The sequence below is a fragment of the Wyeomyia smithii genome, chromosome 2 (genome assembly GCF_029784165.1).
Source record: "Wyeomyia smithii strain HCP4-BCI-WySm-NY-G18 chromosome 2, ASM2978416v1, whole genome shotgun sequence".
NCBI lineage: Eukaryota > Metazoa > Arthropoda > Insecta > Diptera > Culicidae > Wyeomyia > Wyeomyia smithii.
Window position 1 is genome coordinate 152,004,588 of NC_073695.1, and position 18,849 is coordinate 152,023,436.

The following is an 18,849-nucleotide window of genomic DNA, read 5'->3' on the forward strand; positions in this document are numbered from 1 at the left end:
AGGCGGTGTACTTTAAGCACTAAAAATACGCGTAGTTTTACTTTGTGCGCAAATTTGGCCGACTTCGACCTCGAACAGTTGTGGGTAAACATCGAATGTAATGACAGAATAATCTGTTTGGGTGTAATACCCCCGGACCAGTCCAGAAGTACTTCGATCATGGAGAATGTTACTGCCTCCATATCTAATGTTGTCACGACGAACGATCTCCGTACAGATCATCTTTTGTTTGGCGATTTCAATTTGCCTGATCTATGCTGGCGTACCACAGGCACAGGTTACGCTTACTCCGAACCCTCTGAATCGACTTCTCCTAGCATTACCTTCTCCCTTGTAGAAGACTGAACCACTGCGACCATTGTTTGATCTATTGTGGTAAGCCTAGCATTACCTTTAATGACAGCATATCTGTGCTAAATCTAAAACAGCTGAACGTAGCGAGAAACTGTTCAAACCGTACGCTTGAGTTACTGTTCGTGAGCGAAGATTTGTTACCAATGTGTACTCTCGTTGAAACACATGAAGCTCTAGTACCAGTTGATCCATTGCACTCTCCAATTCTAGCGACTTTGGAATGCCTGCCCCGTACGGTTTTCACAGAAGTTAACGATCACAGACGGCTGGATTTTTCGAGAGCGGACTACGCGCAGCTGAACGAAGCACTTTTAACTGTTGACTGGGCAACGTTGTACAACATGCATGACATCGATGAAGCAGTTCAGTGCTTCACTACCACTCTCACGCAACTTTTTACAGAGCATATTCCCGTCTGTCGCCCGCGCCCAAACACGCCCTGGTCTAATAACTATCTTAGATACCTGAAACGTAAACGCGCCAACGCTCTTAGAAAGTTTTCAAACAATCGTAACCAGGTCACGAAAACAAGGTTTTACCGCGGGCTATATGCTCGTTATGTAACACGAAAGCAGGATGCACTGAAAAAGTTTCCCAAGCGCTTTTGGACATTTGTAAGCGATAAGCGGAAAGAAGCAGGTTTACCGTCAAGCATGTTTTTGGGAGATGAAAATTCGACAGACGCAGACGGCATATGCAACCTATTCGCTAAACAATCCTCCAGAGCATTCGATGAAACGACAGTAAGTCAGGATCAGACTGATTTGGCCATTAGAGACGTACCAAGAGGAGCTCTAAGTATGAATATCAGTGAGTTCTCAGACGAGGATGTCATGAATGGTGTCAGAAAACTGAAATCATCAACCAGATCCGGACCGGATGGAATTCCTGCGATAGTTCTTATCAAATGCGCCCGGGCCATCTGCGGTCCGCTGCGTTCCATTTTCAATAAGTCGCTTGCACAGGCGGAATTTCCGGAGAAGTGGAGAAAATCCATTATGTTTCCGGCGATTAAAAAGGGAGATAAGCGTGATGTATCAAACTACCGTGGTGTGACTTCGCTAAGTGCAGGATCCAAACTGTTTGAGATCCTTGTTGGCGATGAATTGTTTCGGTCACCAAAATCATATATTTCCCAAGACCAACATGAGCAAAATCATTTCAAATCGCCTGGAAATACGCGAAAATTTAATCGACCATTTTTGATTTGAATGAAACTTTGCACACGTATTTGGCTTAGCAAACTGACAATTTTTCACAGGTGGAGAGATTTTTTACACCCATGAGTTACATTCTAAAAGGGCGTATGCCTTTTGGCATAGGTTTTATTCGAAGCATTGTAGCCCAGAAACCGTTGGTTGTATAGAAAAACTGTCTGAGAATGAGTTGTAGCGAATCGAAAATGCATAATAAAAAAAATATACACTGTACAAAAAAAATTTTTTTTTGGCCAAAAAAAATTAAAAATAAACATTAAATTTCAATTTAAAAAAAAGAGGTGAATTTTTTTTTTAATTTTTTTTTTAATTTTTTTTTAAAGAAACTAGACGTTAATACGCAACTTTAAAAAAAGTCCAGGATAGAGAAATGAAAAATAATTTTTTTATGGTAGATTAATTTTCTTATGAAAATTATAATTCAAACATTCTAAATATTTGTATTCTAATGATTTTAAAAGATGCAGAGAGTCATTTTGAATCAATTCCAGTATTGACCTCACATAGGCAATATACAAAGTTTTGATAGTGTACGGGTCTTGAAAATTGTAGCAGAAGCGTTTGATGAACCCTAACATGTTGTTTGCCTTGTGTATGATAGTGTTATAGTGGTCGATGAAATTAAGTTTAGAATCTAAGATTATTCCTAAATCCCTAACTTTATCACATTTCTTCACATTCTGATCCCCTAATGCAATTACAATTTTGGGCGTTGTTAGTTTTCTGCTAAAGGATATTACATTGCATTTTTTTACATTTAATTCAAGTAGGCTTTTATTACACCAGATGTAAAATGTGTGGATTTCATTCTGAAATACATTGATGTCTTCTTGACTTTTTATTTCCAAAAACAGCTTCATGTCGTCGGCATATATTAGAACTTTAATATTTTTGAGGATGAAGGAAATGTCGTTTAAGTACAAAATAAAAAGAAGTGGTCCTAAGTGGGAGCCTTGGGAAACACCTGAAGTAACTTGAATGGGATTTGACTTTTTTCCATTAAATTTTATTATTTGTTGCCTGTTTGTTAAATATGATTCAAGCCACTTCAGGAGACCAGACTCAATTCCAATTTTTTGCAGTTTAATGCAAGAGATAATAGCGATTCCACGATAATTACGTATGTCAGATTTACGCCCAGATTTGAAAATAGGCACTAAAAATGAGCTTTTCCATATATTTGGGAAGACTCCAGTTTCCAACGACATATTGAACAGCCAGAACAAAGGAGATGTAAGTTCCTTCGAAAGATTTTTCATGAGTGCTGGAGGTATTCCGTCAGGTCCAGGTCCTTTGGAAGGGTCTAAATTTCTCAGACCCTGCAAAACATCCTGTACCTGAAGTTGGTTGACACCAATGTTTCTTGGATATTCTGGATAAAATGCAAAATAATCGCGGTCGCGATTTTCTTCGGAAAATGTGGTATAGATTTCCTGGAAAAATTTTGCAAAGAGATTGCAATTTTTCTCCGAGTTATCACCAACATGTTCATCGAGTTGCATTATTGATGGAATATTGTCTGATTTTAGTTTTGTTTTGACGTAATTGAAGAAGTTCTTTGGACAAGACTTAATTTCTAGTTCAGTTTTTGCATTGAATTCTTCAAATGCATCACTGATTGCAAAGTTCAGTTGATCACATATTTCCAAGTAAATTGCTAGATTTTCACTGCTATTGTGTTTTTTGAAAATTTTGTGGGCTTTTTGTTTGCGGTTTTTTAAATTTTTTATTTGTTTGTTAAACCAGACTGGATGTTAAGTGTTAGCGTGGCGTCGTTTTTTCTTCAATGGAATCTTTTGAGAAATGATGTTGTACAGAATTTTGTAAAAGACGCTAACAGATGATTCGACATTTCCTTCATCTCTAAAAATTTGTTGCCAATTGACACAGTTTAATTTGTTTTTAATATTTGCATAGTTCGCGAGTTTGAAATCAAAGACTTCCTCATACTCACAGTCGTTGGGTCTTTGATATTCATGTAGAAATAAAGAATATTCAATTGCTGTGTGAAAAATTTTCGTTTTTCCACAGTGGGTTAACTGATTCGATCACACAGAAATCTTCATGGATATTCGTTAAGAGTAGGTCCAAATAGCAATTTTCACGGTTTCTTACATGGTTAATCTGGTTCAAACCTAGTTTAGCAATTTCGTCAAACATGAAGTGCAAAGTGATGTTATCTCCAACGACTGGGAGTAGGATGCTTTCGTTTTCAGGGTCCAAGATGAAGTCAGCGGTGTTTTGATTGGAGTCCCCATAGATGTGAACTTTCACTTCTGGAGGTAGTTCAGATAAAATTTTTTCTGCGCAATTAAAAAACTTTACATACGTAATTTTATTAGCGTTATGTGGAGGAAAGTACACAGAGGCGAATACGTGTGTTTCACCTGCTATGTGCGATTTTATCCAAATGTGCTCGAATTCTTTGAATTTAGGTGCAGCAACAGTTTCTGAATTAAAATTCACAGAGACCGCTATGAGGACTCCTCCGCCTGACTTCTTTTCGGATTCTTGAAGATGTTTTGTGAATGTTTCTCAGAAAATATATTTATTTCATAACTCACCAAATACACAATTATGGATCACTTTTGAGAGCGGTTCTAATTATGAGACAATTCGCATCATGTTATGGATCAGCATAATGAAAACAGCTTTTGGCAACGAATTCATTCAATAAACCTTATTCAAATTGTGTAATTTGAAGAAATAACATATTTCAAATCGTATTAAAGATCCCGCATGGCCTGGCCACATTTTATGTGGCTTTTGAGGTTGCAGTTAGATCGAGAGTACAGGTCTGTCGCTCCCGAAGGTAGCAATGAACCATTGTATACGGTACATCATAACAGTTTTCCGCTTTACGTAGCTTTCCTTTACCTCGCGCCTTGAAAATAATATTTTTCAAAGGCTCAGCACTGTTTAGCTTCCGTTTAGAGCTCAATAGAAATTGAGAGGGTGTTTTAATTGGTGAAAATCACATTTGAATCGGAGTGATCCATATTTATAGAGAACTATCTTGTCTCGGTCCCTATTATGGAAAACTTAGAAAATAACTAGTTTTTACAGAACAATCGTTATCAACCATCAATATTTTGATAATTCGTGCAGAACTTACCTTGATCTTTATCTCCAACGACTGGGAGTAGGATGCTTTCGTTTTCAGGGTCCAAGATGAAGTCAGCGGTGTTTTGATTGGAGTCCCCATAGATGTGAACTTTCACTTCTGGAGGTAGTTCAGATAAAATTTTTTCTGCGCAATTAAAAAACTTTACATACGTAATTTTATTAGCGTTATGTGGAGGAAAGTACACAGAGGCGAATACGTGTGTTTCACCTGCTATGTGCGATTTTATCCAAATGTGCTCGAATTCTTTGAATTTAGGTGCAGCAACAGTTTCTGAATTAAAATTCACAGAGACCGCTATGAGGACTCCTCCGCCTGACTTCTTTTCGGATTCTTGAAGATTCCTGTCATTCCTGAATACATTAAACATATTTCCAAAAATTTCTTCACTTTTGACACTTTCATCCCAGTTTGTTTCAGTCGCCAATATGACTGAAAAGGATGAGCCTAAAAGATTGTTGTAAATTTGTTTCATTTTGGCTGGGGCTTTCATGCGATTGAAATTTTGACAATAAACCAAAATTTCAGTCGCATTTTGTGTTGGTGAAGAAATTTTTGGGGATATGGTGGTTGACGATGTTTGAGGGTTGGTGAGTGTTACCTGTAAGTCTTCTTCTTTCTCATCGAAAGGGGTCGTTATTTCCGAAAACTCGGTTTGTAAAATTTGTCGGTGCTTTCTCTTAGTTGTTGTAGGCGGTGTGTTCGTTCACTGGATAACGATGTCCGATGAGACTGCAGGTCTGCTAAAGCGTCATCGCGTGATATTCCCAGTTCTTCATGTACGTCCAGGAAAATTTCACGTAGCAGGTTTAAGTCAGTTGGTAGTCCTTCAGCTGCCAGCATCACCGATGCACTAATTTTGGTGATTCCTCGAATGCATTCCGTTATTGGCTGATCATGCAGGAAAGCAAGGAAAGTTCGTACCGTATCCATGATTTTGTGAATGACATTTCCTTTCTTCTCAAATCAATACGTGTGCTTATATATGCTGACGACATGAAGCTCTTTATAGAAATAATCAATGCAGAAGACTTCGAAATATTCCAGAATGAAATTAATGTATTCTACACTTGGTGCAACAAAAGTCTATTGCAACTCAACATCTAAAAATGTTATTCAATAGCATTCAGCAGAAAAACAGTAACACCACCTACAAACATTTTCTTAGGAAACCAACCAGTAGAAAAATGCAAAATCGTAAGGGACCTAGGCGTAATCTTAGACTCCGAACTTACATTCATAGAACATTATAATACAATTATCAACAAAGCAAATAGTATGCTGGGCTTTATAAAACGCTTCGGCCACAATTTTCAAGACCCATATACAATCAAAATATTATATATTACATACGTCCGACCAATTCTGGAATACTGTAGCATTGTATGGAATCCCTATATTGTAACACATGAAGAACGCATTGAATCTGTCCAAAAACAATTTCTTTTGTACGCGCTTCGTAAGCTAAATTGGACAGCATTTTCCTTACCATCATATGAAGCACGCTGCATGCTTATAGACATACAAGCACTTAAAGAACGCCGCGAACTTTCAACGCTTTATTTTATCAATGACATTATTTTTCAACGCGTGCAATCTTCTAAATTATTATCGCAACTAAATTTTTATGCACCCAGTCGTCAATTAAGAAATCGTAAAATATTTTCGGAAACCCTCACAGAACTAACTACTAAAAAAATGGCCCATTAAATCGCATGATGCGTCACTATAATCAGTACTGCGAAAATATCGACATCACTATGGGCAGAAATCAAATAAAAAAACGCCTAACAACTGGAAATAATGTATAGAATAAAAGAAAACATTGTATTATTATAACTGCAGTCTACATTTGCTTGACGAAAATGAATAAATAAATAAATACCTACACGAATCACAAATTGATAAAGACGTATTAAAATGAGCTTGACTGTTCAATATTTTTAATTTTGCAATAACGTTTTCGTTTAATTTGCGTAAGCTTGATGAGCACCGATGATCAAGAAAGGGTTTACAGCATTTGGGTTTGGTGTATTCCATTTTTACTTTATTCATCTTCACAAAATGCAAACTGTTACTAACACATCTGGAGTAGTGCAATCGTATTTATATACGAAAACAGATATTATAGGTAACCCAGTAGTTATTGGTTGCGTACTTTACAAACAGTTATTATTAGTAAACAAGTAGGTAGTGTTGCACGACAAACATATTTTTTCATAGAACATTCGGCAAGGGGTAACGTGTAGGTAGGCTAAGGTATAGCGTTTGAGTTATTTATCCAATCGTTTTGTGGTCAAAGAATGAATTGTACAGTCCCCCACGATTATGGCTCACTTAAGAAGATGTATAAATTAAAAAAATCATTTCTGACCAATTTTATTGTTTATAAGTAATCTAAAAATGTTTTCAGTCACAGAAATATGTAATCTTTCACTTCATTGAATATTTCTTTCCATGTTTTGTGAATGTTTCTCAGAAAATATATTTATTTCATAACTCACCAAATACACAATTATGGATCACTTTTGAGAGCGGTTCTAATTATGAGACAATTCGCATCATGTTATGGATCAGCATAATGAAAACAGCTTTTGGCAACGAATTCATTCAATAAACCTTATTCAAATTGTGTAATTTGAAGAAATAACATATTTCAAATCGTATTAAAGATCCCGCATGGCCTGGCCACATTTTATGTGGCTTTTGAGGTTGCAGTTAGATCGAGAGTACAGGTCTGTCGCTCCCGAAGGTAGCAATGAACCATTGTATACGGTACATCATAACAGTTTTCCGCTTTACGTAGCTTTCCTTTACCTCGCGCCTTGAAAATAATATTTTTCAAAGGCTCAGCACTGTTTAGCTTCCGTTTAGAGCTCAATAGAAATTGAGAGGGTGTTTTAATTGGTGAAAATCACATTTGAATCGGAGTGATCCATATTTATAGAGAACTATCTTGTCTCGGTCCCTATTATGGAAAACTTAGAAAATAACTAGTTTTTACAGAACAATCGTTATCAACCATCAATATTTTGATAATTCGTGCAGAACTTACCTTGATCTTTGTGTATGAGTTATTTTTTGCACGAGAATTAGCGATTATATCACATATGAACCTTATGAATGATAAGCATGCTACTTACGCTGATTGAGAAAAACGACAAATTAAGGTTTAAAATTAGTTTATTTGACACGGCACGATACATTTTCTGTTTTACTGAGCCAAGTACAATTCGTATTAATTCTACGTTAGCAGGGAAAAGAGGGAGGCCTTTTATTTATTCTCGCGGCCGACTACGAGCTAGTGGGGATTTAAGGTGAGAGGAGGGACACAATTCTTGCTTAAAACTAATTAAGATTTACGATCTATTTGTGTTTCGACTGGTGTTCTCTTTTGTTTTTTAAACATAGATTTAGGCTCTTCGTGTTCGTGTCTCCAGCGTCGTATACGGGTATTCTGACAAATAGACAAAAGAATATTAAATTTTAATGTCAGTCTTTTTCAAATAACAGTACAGTTGTGTCATGTACTGGAGATCACCGCTTCCCAGAATGTCTCTAACGGGTACGTTCGGTTGTTTTCCTCGGGCCCGGAGGGAATCTATAAGCTCGGGCCTAACATCACAGAATTCGGCACACGACCAAACAACATGCTCGATGTCATGGTAGCCATCGCCACAAACGCAGTGATTACTGTCTACAAGCCCTATACGAAAGAGATGCGTGTTTAACGTGTAGTGATTGGACATAAGTGTGGACATCACGCGAATGAAGTCCCGACCTACATCCAACCCCTTGAACCATGCTTTCGTCGATACCTTAGGAAAAATGGAATGTAGCCACCGTCCCAGTTCATCTGAGTTCCATGATGATTGCCAACTGTTGAGTGTTCTCTGACGCAAAATGCTATAAAATTCATCATAAGCAATTGGTCTTTCATAAATATCGCCATCAATAGCACCCACCTTAGCTAAAGAGTCAGCCTTTTCATTACCCGGAATCGAGCAATGAGAAGGGACCCACGCTAAGGTAACCCGGTAATTTTTATCTGTTAAAGCACTTAAAAACCGCCGTATTTTCCCCAAGAAATACGGGGTGTGCTTCACAGGCTTCATCGATCGCAGAGCCTCAATGGCACTGAGACTATCTGTGAAGATGAAGTAGTGGTCTAAGGGTAGGGTTTCGATGATTCCAAGAGAGTACTGAATAGCAGCAAGTTCTGCGACGTACACGGAAGCATGAGCATCGAGTTTGTAGGAGGCGGTAAAATTTTCGTGGAAAACACCGAAGCCAGTGGACTCATCTAGATTAGATCCGTCAGTGTAAAACCTTTTATCATAACTAACATGTTTAAACTTATTGGAAAAAATCTTAGGGATCTCTTGGGGTCGCAATTGATCCGGGATACCAGAAATGTCTTGTTTCATGGTGGTGTCGAAGAATATAGCATTATTAGAAGTATCTAAAAGTGCGACATTGGAGGAATCGTATGAAGAAGGATTAATATCTTGAGCCATATAGTCAAAATATAAAGTCATAAACCTGGATTGAGATTGAAGGTCGACCAACCTCTCGAAATTTTCAATTACTAATGGGTTCATAACTGTGCATCGAATTAGCAACCGGTAAGAGAGATTCCAAAAACGATGTTTCAACGGAAGAATACCCGCTAACACTTCAAGACTCATCGTATGGGTCGACTGCATGCACCCCAAGGCAATACGCAAACAACGATATTGTATTCTTTCTAGTTTCAAAATATGCGTGTTCGCAGCGGAGCGAAAGCAGAAACAACCGTACTCAAGAACTGACAGTATTGTTGTTTGGTATAACCTCAGAAGGTCTCCTGGATGGGCTCCCCACCAGGTTCCGGTAATCGTACGAAGAAAATTAATCCTCTGTTGGCATTTTCGTGTCAGATACCTAATATGACAAGCCAAGGTGCATTTAGAGTCGAACCAGACCCCGAGATATTTAGCGACTAAAACCTGAGAGATCGTTTTACCCGTTAGTACGAGCTGCAGCTGAGCTGAGTTATGTTTCCTAGAAAAAACGACCAACTCAGTTTTCTCCGGAGAGAATTCGATACCCAGCTTAAGAGCCCATTCAGACAAATTGTTTAAGGTATCTTGCAATGGTCCTTGCAGATCGCTAGCCTCGCTACCAGTAATGGATACAACGCTATCGTCTGCAAGTTGCCTTAGCGTGCATGAATTTGCAAGACATTCATCGATGTCATTGACGTAAAAATTATATAAGAGAGGACTTAAACATGAGCCCTGGGGAAGGCCCATGTAACTAATTCGGGAAGTTGTCGAATCGCCATGTGAGAAATACATATGCTTTTCTGACAACAAGTTGAGCAAAAAGTTATTCAAATTTGGTGAAAGTCCCTGCGAATGAAGTTTCGCGCTTAAAACTTCTACAGAGACAGAGTCAAAAGCCCCCTTAATATCCAAGAACGCAGAAGCCATTTGCTCTTTCCGAGCAAAGGCTAGTTGAATTTCAGTAGAAAGCAACGCAAGGCAATCGTTCGTCCCTTTGCCCCGGCGAAAGCCAAATTGAGTATCTGAAAGTAAACCGTTTGTTTCGACCCATTTGTCTAACCGTAAGAGGATCATTTTCTCCATTAATTTCCGAAGGCAAGAGAGCATCGCAATCGGCCTATATGAATTGTGATCAGAGGCAGGTTTCCCGGGTTTCCCAATAGCAATGACTTTTACCTCCCTCCAGTCATGCGGAACAATATTTAGCTCAAGAAACTTGTTGAACAAATTCAACAAGCGTCTTTTTGCAGAGTCGGGTAGATTCTTCAACAGGTTGAATTTTATTCTATCTAACCCTGGAGCCTTATTGTTGCACGACAGGAGAGCCATTGAAAATTCCAACATCGAAAATGGAGGCTCTTCCGTAGTTACTATAAACGCGTCGCGAAAGGTTTTCTGTTCCGGTACAGAGTCCGGACAGACCTTTTTGGCAAAATCGAGTATCCAGCGATCTGAATACTCCTCACTCTCATTCGAAACGTCACGGTTCCGCATGCGCCTGGCGGTATCCCAAAGAGTGCTCATCGCTGTTTCCCTCGACAACGCGTTTACGAACCGCCGCCAGTACCCGCGTTTTTTCGCCTTTACCAAACTCTTCATCTGCCTGCCCAGTGCCTCGTACTTTCGAAGCAGGTTGACAGTGCCGTACTCCCGGTAGTCTTTATACGCCGCGGACCTTCGCACGTACAGCTCAGAGCACTCTTTGTCCCACCATTTGTTGGGAGGGCGCTGTCTAATCGTTACCCCGGGTATCGGTTTCGTCTGAGCTTGAGTCGCGGCGTCGATTATCAAGCCAGCTAAGAACGCGTATTCTTCCTCCGGAGGAAGTTCCTTGTGAGTCTCGATAGATTCCGCTATAATAGACTCATAACGCTTCCAATCAATATTACGTGTAAGGTCGTAGGAAATATTGATTGGGTTCGGGGGAGTTTAACCATTAGCAATTGATATAACGATTGGAAGATGATCACTACCGTGGGGATCGTTGATTACTTTCCACTGGCAATCTAACGCTAGTGATGTCGAGCAGAGGGATAGGTCAAGCACGCTTTCACGTGCTGGAGGAGGACACGTGTCGCTTCCCCAGTATTCAAAAGTGTCATATTGAAGTCGTCAATCAAGTTACAAATTAAAGAAGATCAGTTGTCGTCGTACAGCGACCCCCATAGCGAACAGTGAGAGTTAAAATCTCCCAAAATCATAAAATGTGCGGGAAGCAATTCTGCTATATCAAGGAGTTGCTTCTGTTCAATCCGCGCGGATGGGGGAATATATAACGAAACAAGGCAAAGGTCTTTTCCATTCAAATTCGTTTGAATGGCAACAACTTCAATATTCGAGGTCGATTCTGAAAAAAGAATAGCACTTTTTGATCCCTAAAAGTACCCCTCCACCGTGTGAGTCTCGATCTCGACGAATAATGTTAAAATCGTGGAAATTGAGTTGATCGTTCGAATTGAGAAAGGTTTCACAGAGCGCGAATGCGTCACAATTGTATGTATTCATCAAATGAGAAAATAAATCGAATTTTGGGATGATACTTCTGCAATTCCACTGTAATACAGTGAAAAAATTCCTAACCTTTTTCGCCGTATTAGTCATCGAAAGATATAATAGCTGAAATGAGGGGCCAAGTTGCTGCTAGTTGCTTCAAAAAGGTTTTCACTGTAGGAAGAAGGGCAAGAAAAATATTTTGTAGGGGATCTGGTATGTTGAATGTTTTAAATATCCAGTCCACAATATCAGAAAATTTTATGAACCCTGTTTCTTTTTTATCTTCTGATCGAGAAATGGGTGCAAGAGGGGTTTTTGGTGCCCCAGGAAGCGGTGGGTACTCCTGGTTTGATTTGAAATTAAAACCGGGGGGTACTTGCTTCGGTTTTTCTTCACCGCTTCCTTTTTGTGTTGTCTTATTGGTCATTCCACTAGGGGTTATCTTACGACCTTTGCGAGAAAGATTAGGAGAGTTGAGCATTCTCCTCTTCCTAGATCCCTCTGGCAAGGCATAAGAACACCCTTCGACGGGATCGTCAGATGTACCCTCATCAGTTGGCAAGAAGGAAAAGATGTTTCCTGTCAAGGGTGGCTCAGCCCTCTTAAGCATTTCTGCAAAAGAGCGCTTTGATCGTTCCTTAAAGGAACGCTTGATTTTTCCTCGCGCTGTTTGTACGCGGGACATGCCGGAAGGTCATGCCGAGTTCCCTCGCAATAAAGACACTTTTCAGTATCCCCACTGCAAGCGTTCTCAGCATGATTGCCTCCGCACATGCTACAGCGTGCCTTGTTGAAGCAGTAGGTGGCTGTGTGACCTAACTGCTTACAGTTTTGGCAATGCATGACCCGCGGTACGAACATGCGTACAGGTAGACGAACCCTGTCCAATCGGACGTAGTTCGGCAGCGCGGATCCGGCGAATGTTACTCGGAAGGAATCCGAAGGGAGGAATTTCTTCTTCCCTTCTTCGATGGATACTGAATGCAATTGCTTGCAATCCAGTATCTTTACACTTTGCATCAAGGGGTTTTTAAAACAGCCAACTCCATGACGCAAAATGTCATCGACAGTGAGATTCCCCTCGGTAACCACACCGTCGATTTCTACATCCTTGGCAGGGATGTACACGCGATACTCTCTCGTGAAGAGCTCGTAGCCAGGAATTTCGTTTGCTTGCTTCAAGCTACTCACGACAACTCGCAGTTTGTTTGGCCTCACCTTCGTAATCTCGGTTACGGCCGAAAAATGTTTTGCCAGATCTTTGCCAATTTGAATAATATTCAATGGCTTCTTTATGGGCCGGAAAAAAACAACGTAGGGACCGCCAGCGGCATCTGGGTAAGCTTTTACCCGTACTTCCGGTACTCTTGGTACAGGACTTGGCAAAGGGGAGGGCACAGGGGAAGGTAGGGGTGAGCTGATGGGAGAAATTTCAATTGCTTCCCCGTTTGTTTCCACCTCCAGGAAAAGTTGCACCTGCATGTCGTCCATTTTGCGGGAGCGTTACGCTCTACCGCACACAAACGATAAATATTCGAATATGGGGGGGGGGGGGATTCAAGTAGTTGATATTAAATTTTAAAAACAATTTTTCAATCTACAATGGATCAAATAAAAAAAAAGACAGTAATACTAATACTAATAACAATAGTAATAATAATAATAATAATTATTGTAGTAATAATAATAATAATAACAATAATAATAATATTAATAATAATAATAATAATAATATTATAACATAGTAATAATATTGATAATTATAGTAAAAATTCTAAATGTAATACTTCACCGAATGTCTAAGCCACGACCTCACGGCTGATAGTTGGATTAATCGAGTGTCTCCGCAGAACAAACAATGACGATCCAGCTTCGTGTTGTGACACAGTGGCCGTATCTTACACGCGACCTTGTAGATGCCACTTGTAGTTGACTTCCACTCGCTCGATCGTATGGTGGTCCGTGCTGCTAGCGGGGTAACAGCGGTGCGGGAGAATTATTCTTGCTGATATATCAGCTGCGTATCAAATCACTGGCGGGGTAGCCTGCCCCTACCAGTGCGCAGATGTTTCTGCCGATATACAACAGGCTATTGTTATCGCGCAACACAAGAACTAATCGACAAAAAAACACCCGTACGATAACTCGTGTATTGTTATTTTGCGAACTCAAACGGAGATAAACGATTTGCGTCTAATCGAGACGAAAGCAAAACAACGAATCAAAAACGACAAATATTTTGATAGATTCTGGAAGAAAATATTTTACGCTTATAGAAAACACATCAATCTAGGAATAAGAAAGATGTTTTCTGGGTTCAAAGCTAGCAAATATGGCATATTTTTCTGCAAAAATGTTATATGCCTTCGAACCGTTAGTTTAACTGAGTTAAATAACATGAGACACAAAAGTTATCCGTAAATGTGGGAGATCCATAATTGTGGGGGGAGTGTATATTTTTTATGGTGCATTTTTAATTCCCTACAACTCATTCTCAGACAGTTTTTCTATACAACCAACGGTTTCTGGGCTACAGTGCTTCGAATAAAACCTATGCCAAAAGGCATACGCCCTTTGAGAATGTAACTCATGGGTGTAAAAAATCGCTCCACCTGTGAAAAATGCTTAGTTTTCTAAGCCAAATACGTGTGCAAAGTTTCATTCAAATCAAAAATGGTCGATATTCGACCATAGGTCATTTGGCGCGATCTTGCTCACATGGTTTTTTTCCGGGGAGATCGATAGCGACAAATTTGGTGCAGTTTACTTCTATGTGTCTAGAGTCAATGGATCTCAGATCGATACAGTCTACACAGACCGGAACCGGTTACTCGGAAGGAATCCGAAGGGAGGAATTTCTTCTTCCCTTCTTCGATGGATACTGAATTCTATGTGTCTAGAGTCAATGGAACAGGGATCTCAGATCGATACAGTCTACACAGACCTAAAGTCAGCATTCGACAAAGTTAACCATCGGATTCTCTTAGTAAAATTGGACCGTCTAGGCGTGGCAACGAATGTCCCTAATGGATAGAGTCGTATTCGACTAATCGACAATTGAGAGTCAAACTAGGAACTTCCGAGTCAGCGCCGTTCAGCAATTACTCCGGTGTCCCCCAAGGAAGCAACCTAGGGCCATTACTATTCTCATTATTCTTCAACGACGTCTGTCATGCTGTTTTCTCAAAGTTGCAGGTTAGTCTACGCCGATGACTTCAAAATTTATTCGCAGGTTAAGACACTAGACGATTGCCGAAAGCTGCAGCAGATCATCGATATCTTCGCAGACTGGTGTGAGCGAAACTTTCTAACCATAAGCGTGAAGAAGTGAATGATTATATCGTTCACTAGGAAAAGAATACCTGTCCACTGGGACTATCGCATTGGAACTGAGGAACTGTTGGATTCCGAGATGACCTTTCGTGAACACTACGCCTATATTATCACTAAAGCCAGCAGAAATTTGAGATTCATTTTCCGATTAGCCTCTGAATTCCGTGATCCCTATTGTTTACGCTCACTGTACTTTAGTTTAGTGCGATCCATACTTGAAACAGCAGCTATAGTCTGGACCCCTTTTCACAACGTCTGGATCAGCAGAATCAAGCGAAGTTCGTAAGGTACGCCCTGCGATTTTTACCCTGGCAAAACACTAGCGATCTTCCATCTTACGAAAGCCGTTGCCGCTTGCTGGGTATGGATATGCTGCAAAAGAGGCGAAAAATCTTGGGGACCATCTTTCTGGCCAAGGTCCTCTTTTTTTTTTTTCAAAGGTGGCGGGGAAATCTGCAAACCGACACCTGAGAAGAGAACTCAGGGTGAGACTAGGGGAGAGATTCTGGGGTAGTTACACTCCCCCAGACACCTACTGATCCCTGTCCGGACCCACTAAAACCCCTCCAGTCTCCAGCCCTGGTCTTCCCGGAACGACGGTTAAGTATTACGTCGGGAAGTGGCTTTTGTGCGTGATGCATCCTCTTTACTCTTATAACCTCCTAGCTAACTACCTGGAGACTGGTAGTTAGCTACCACTGGCGTGTTGGTGATTGACCCGCCACACACGTTGTAGCTCCAGGACAATCTGGGAGGCGGCCGCACAGGCCGCGTTCCAGATGTCCGGGTCGTCGCACATCCTCCGGACAAGATTGTCCGGAGATGTGCCAGGCCCGCTCACAGCCATCATGTTGCTCCTCGCTCTTACGAAACGGGGTCATACGAAGAAGACATGCTCTGCAGTCTCCTCCTCTTCCACGCACTCGGGACACATGGGGGACCCCGCGTGCCCGAACCTGTGCAGATATTGCCTGAAGCAACCATGGCCTGACAGGATCTGTTTCAGGTGGAAGTTCACCTCGCCATGTCACCTCCCGACCCAGCCGAATATCTCCGGTATAAGTCGGTGCGTCCATTTGCCCTTGGTGGAATTAGACCATTCCCTCTGCCAACGGAGTATCGAGAATGACCTTCTGGTGCCTCGTATGCCCCTTGTGTCACGGTGGTCGAAACACTCTCTGTCCTCCTTGATGGCGATGCTGATAGGCATCATGCCGGACAAGACACAGATTGCATCGTATGACACCGTACGATTCGCACTCACAACTCTCAGGCACATGAGCCTGTAGGTACTTTCCAGTTTACCGCGGTAGCTGTTAGTATCTAGCGCTCTGGACCATACTGGCCCACCATACCTAAGTATGGACGAAACCACGCTGGCAAGAAGTCTTCGCTTGCTGCCATAGACCGCTGAGCTATTGGACATCATACGAGATAGTGCTGCAATAGCCGATGAGGCCCTCTTACAGGCATAGTCGACGTGGCTCCCGAACGTGAGCTTGTCGTCGACCATAACCCCCAAGAGCTTCAACGATCGCTTCGAGGTGATGGTACAGTCTCCGACTCTGACCACCGCCTGTTGCTCTGATTTACGTTTGTTCACAACCGTGACCTCCGTCTTATGGTGCGCGAGCGTTAGTTTCCTGGAGCGCATCCAGTCCTCGACCTTCCTTATGCAATGCGCAGCCGTCAACTCGACCTCTTCGATCGACTCGCCGTAAACCTCTAGCGTTATGTCGTCTGCAAAGCCGACGATCACAACCCCTACAGGAAACTTTAGTTTCAACACCCCGTCATACATGACGTTCCACAGTACTGGACCCAGGATTTAACCTTGCGGAACCCCGGCGGTGATTGGGACGCACTTCTGACCCTCCTCTGTGTTGTAAACCAGTACTCGATTCTGGAAGTAGTTTTCCAGAATCTTGTACAACGACACCGGTACGTGGATGCTCCTGAGCGCGAGCGCTATGGAGTCCCAACTGGCGCTATTGAACGCATTCTTCACGTCAAGCGTGACGATTGCGCAATAGCGTATTCCCCTTCTCTTGCGCTGGAGTGCTATCTCCGCCGTCTTGGTGACGGAGGCGATGGCATCCAGCGTGGACCTGCCCTTCCGGAAGCCAAACTGGTTGCTTGCCAGACCTCTGTGTACCTCACCAGTCTGTTGAGGATAATCCTCTCAAGTACCTTGCCCGTCGTGTCAAGCAGGCAAATAGGCCTATATGCCGATGGGTCACCTGGTGGTTTTCCAGCCTTCGGCAGTATGACCAATTTCTGCCGCTTCCACCCATCCGGAAAGAGGCAGTCATCCAGGCACCTCTGCATGACTACTCGAAACAGCCCGGGGGCCGTTTTTATCGCCAGCCGGATTGCCAGATTAGGGATGCCATCCGGTCCCGGTGCCTTGCTCACCTTTAGAGAGTTGGCGATCACGATGAGTTCCTCATTCGTAACCCTTGCCTTCTCCTGAACCTCGACACCGCTGTCGTCGCCCACGGATTGGATGCTCGGCAGGTTGGCCGACCATCTCTGGTCTGTGTCTGAGATACTGGAACTTCGGACGTGGGACTCGACCACCGGAGGCCAAGGACTTGGCTCGTGGCGCTGAAAGATTCCCTCGATGATTCGCTCCAGCATCGCTGGTGATCGCTCTGCAGGCGCCAGCGCGCCTTTGTTCTTGGCCATTACGATCCTGTAGGCGTCACCCCACGGGTTCGTATTGGCACTCGCGCATAGCCTATCGAAACAGGCCCTCTCGCTGGCCTTAATCGCACTCTTCAGCGCCGATCTGGCAGAACTGAATGCTGCGCGGCGCTCTGTCCTCTGTTCGTCTGTTCGCGCACGCTGCATCCTCCGTCTCGCACGGAGGCACGCACTGCGAAGGTCCGCTATCTCGTCAGTCCACCAGTAGACCGGTGGCTTCCCATTCCTAGGTTGGCGAGTCCTAGGCGTCGCACGCCCGAGATAGCATAGCAACTAGTTGGTCAGGCGTCGGGCGAAGCCGACTGCCCCCCTCGCGCTCTCGTCTAATTGCCTCTTCAAATACCTCGGCATCAAAATGCGATGTCTTCCACCCGCGGGCGAACGGAGTGTTGGCCCTACTCGTCGCTTGCCGCCTCTCGTTGTTGTCTACACTATAACAGACCGCCTGGTGGTCGCTATTAGTGTAGCCATCGTCTACCCTCCAGTTCTTGATCAGTCCTGGGCTGGAGAACGTCACGTCGATGATCGACTCCGCGCCATTTCTGCCAAATGTACTTTTGTTCCCAACGTTGGCCAGATCTAGGTTGAGCTTTGCCAAAGCCTCCAACAAGATCTGGCCCCTCTGGTTCGTGAAGTGACTTCCCCACTCAACAGCCCAAGCGTTGAAGTCGCCCGCCACCACCAACGGCGTTAGGCCCGTTAGCTCCATGGATAGGAGATCGACCATCAGGGTGAACCTTTCGGTAGACCAACGTGGTGGAGCATAGCAACTGCAGTAGAACACTCCGTTCACCTTAACAACTACTTCTTCTGAGGTTGAGACAACCTCCTGAACCGGGAACTTGCCCGTCGTACATATGGCCGCCATACTGGACTAATCCGCAACCCAGTTATCGTTTCCGGGAGGGATGCGGTAGGGGTCCGATATGATGGCGATGTCCGACAACGACTCAGTGGCTGCTTGGTGTAGCAGCTGCTGAGCCGCGAAGCAATGGTTCAGGTTCAGTTGCGTCACCCTTACGCCCGTGGTTTCGCAGCCGGCTTACCGGCTGAGCACCTGGGGCCTCCCATAAAG

General features: G+C 42.6%; 1 protein-coding gene across 1 annotated transcript; it reads left to right on the forward strand.

Annotated features, from left to right (window-relative positions):
* Positions 1-497: 497 nt before the first annotated feature.
* Positions 498-15,066, forward strand: LOC129720084 (uncharacterized). Its single transcript, XM_055671498.1, has 2 exons — positions 498-1,448; positions 14,968-15,066. Exons 1-2 carry the CDS (start codon positions 498-500, stop codon positions 15,064-15,066), a joined length of 1,050 nt encoding a protein of 349 aa, XP_055527473.1.
* Positions 15,067-18,849: the final 3,783 nt, after the last annotated feature.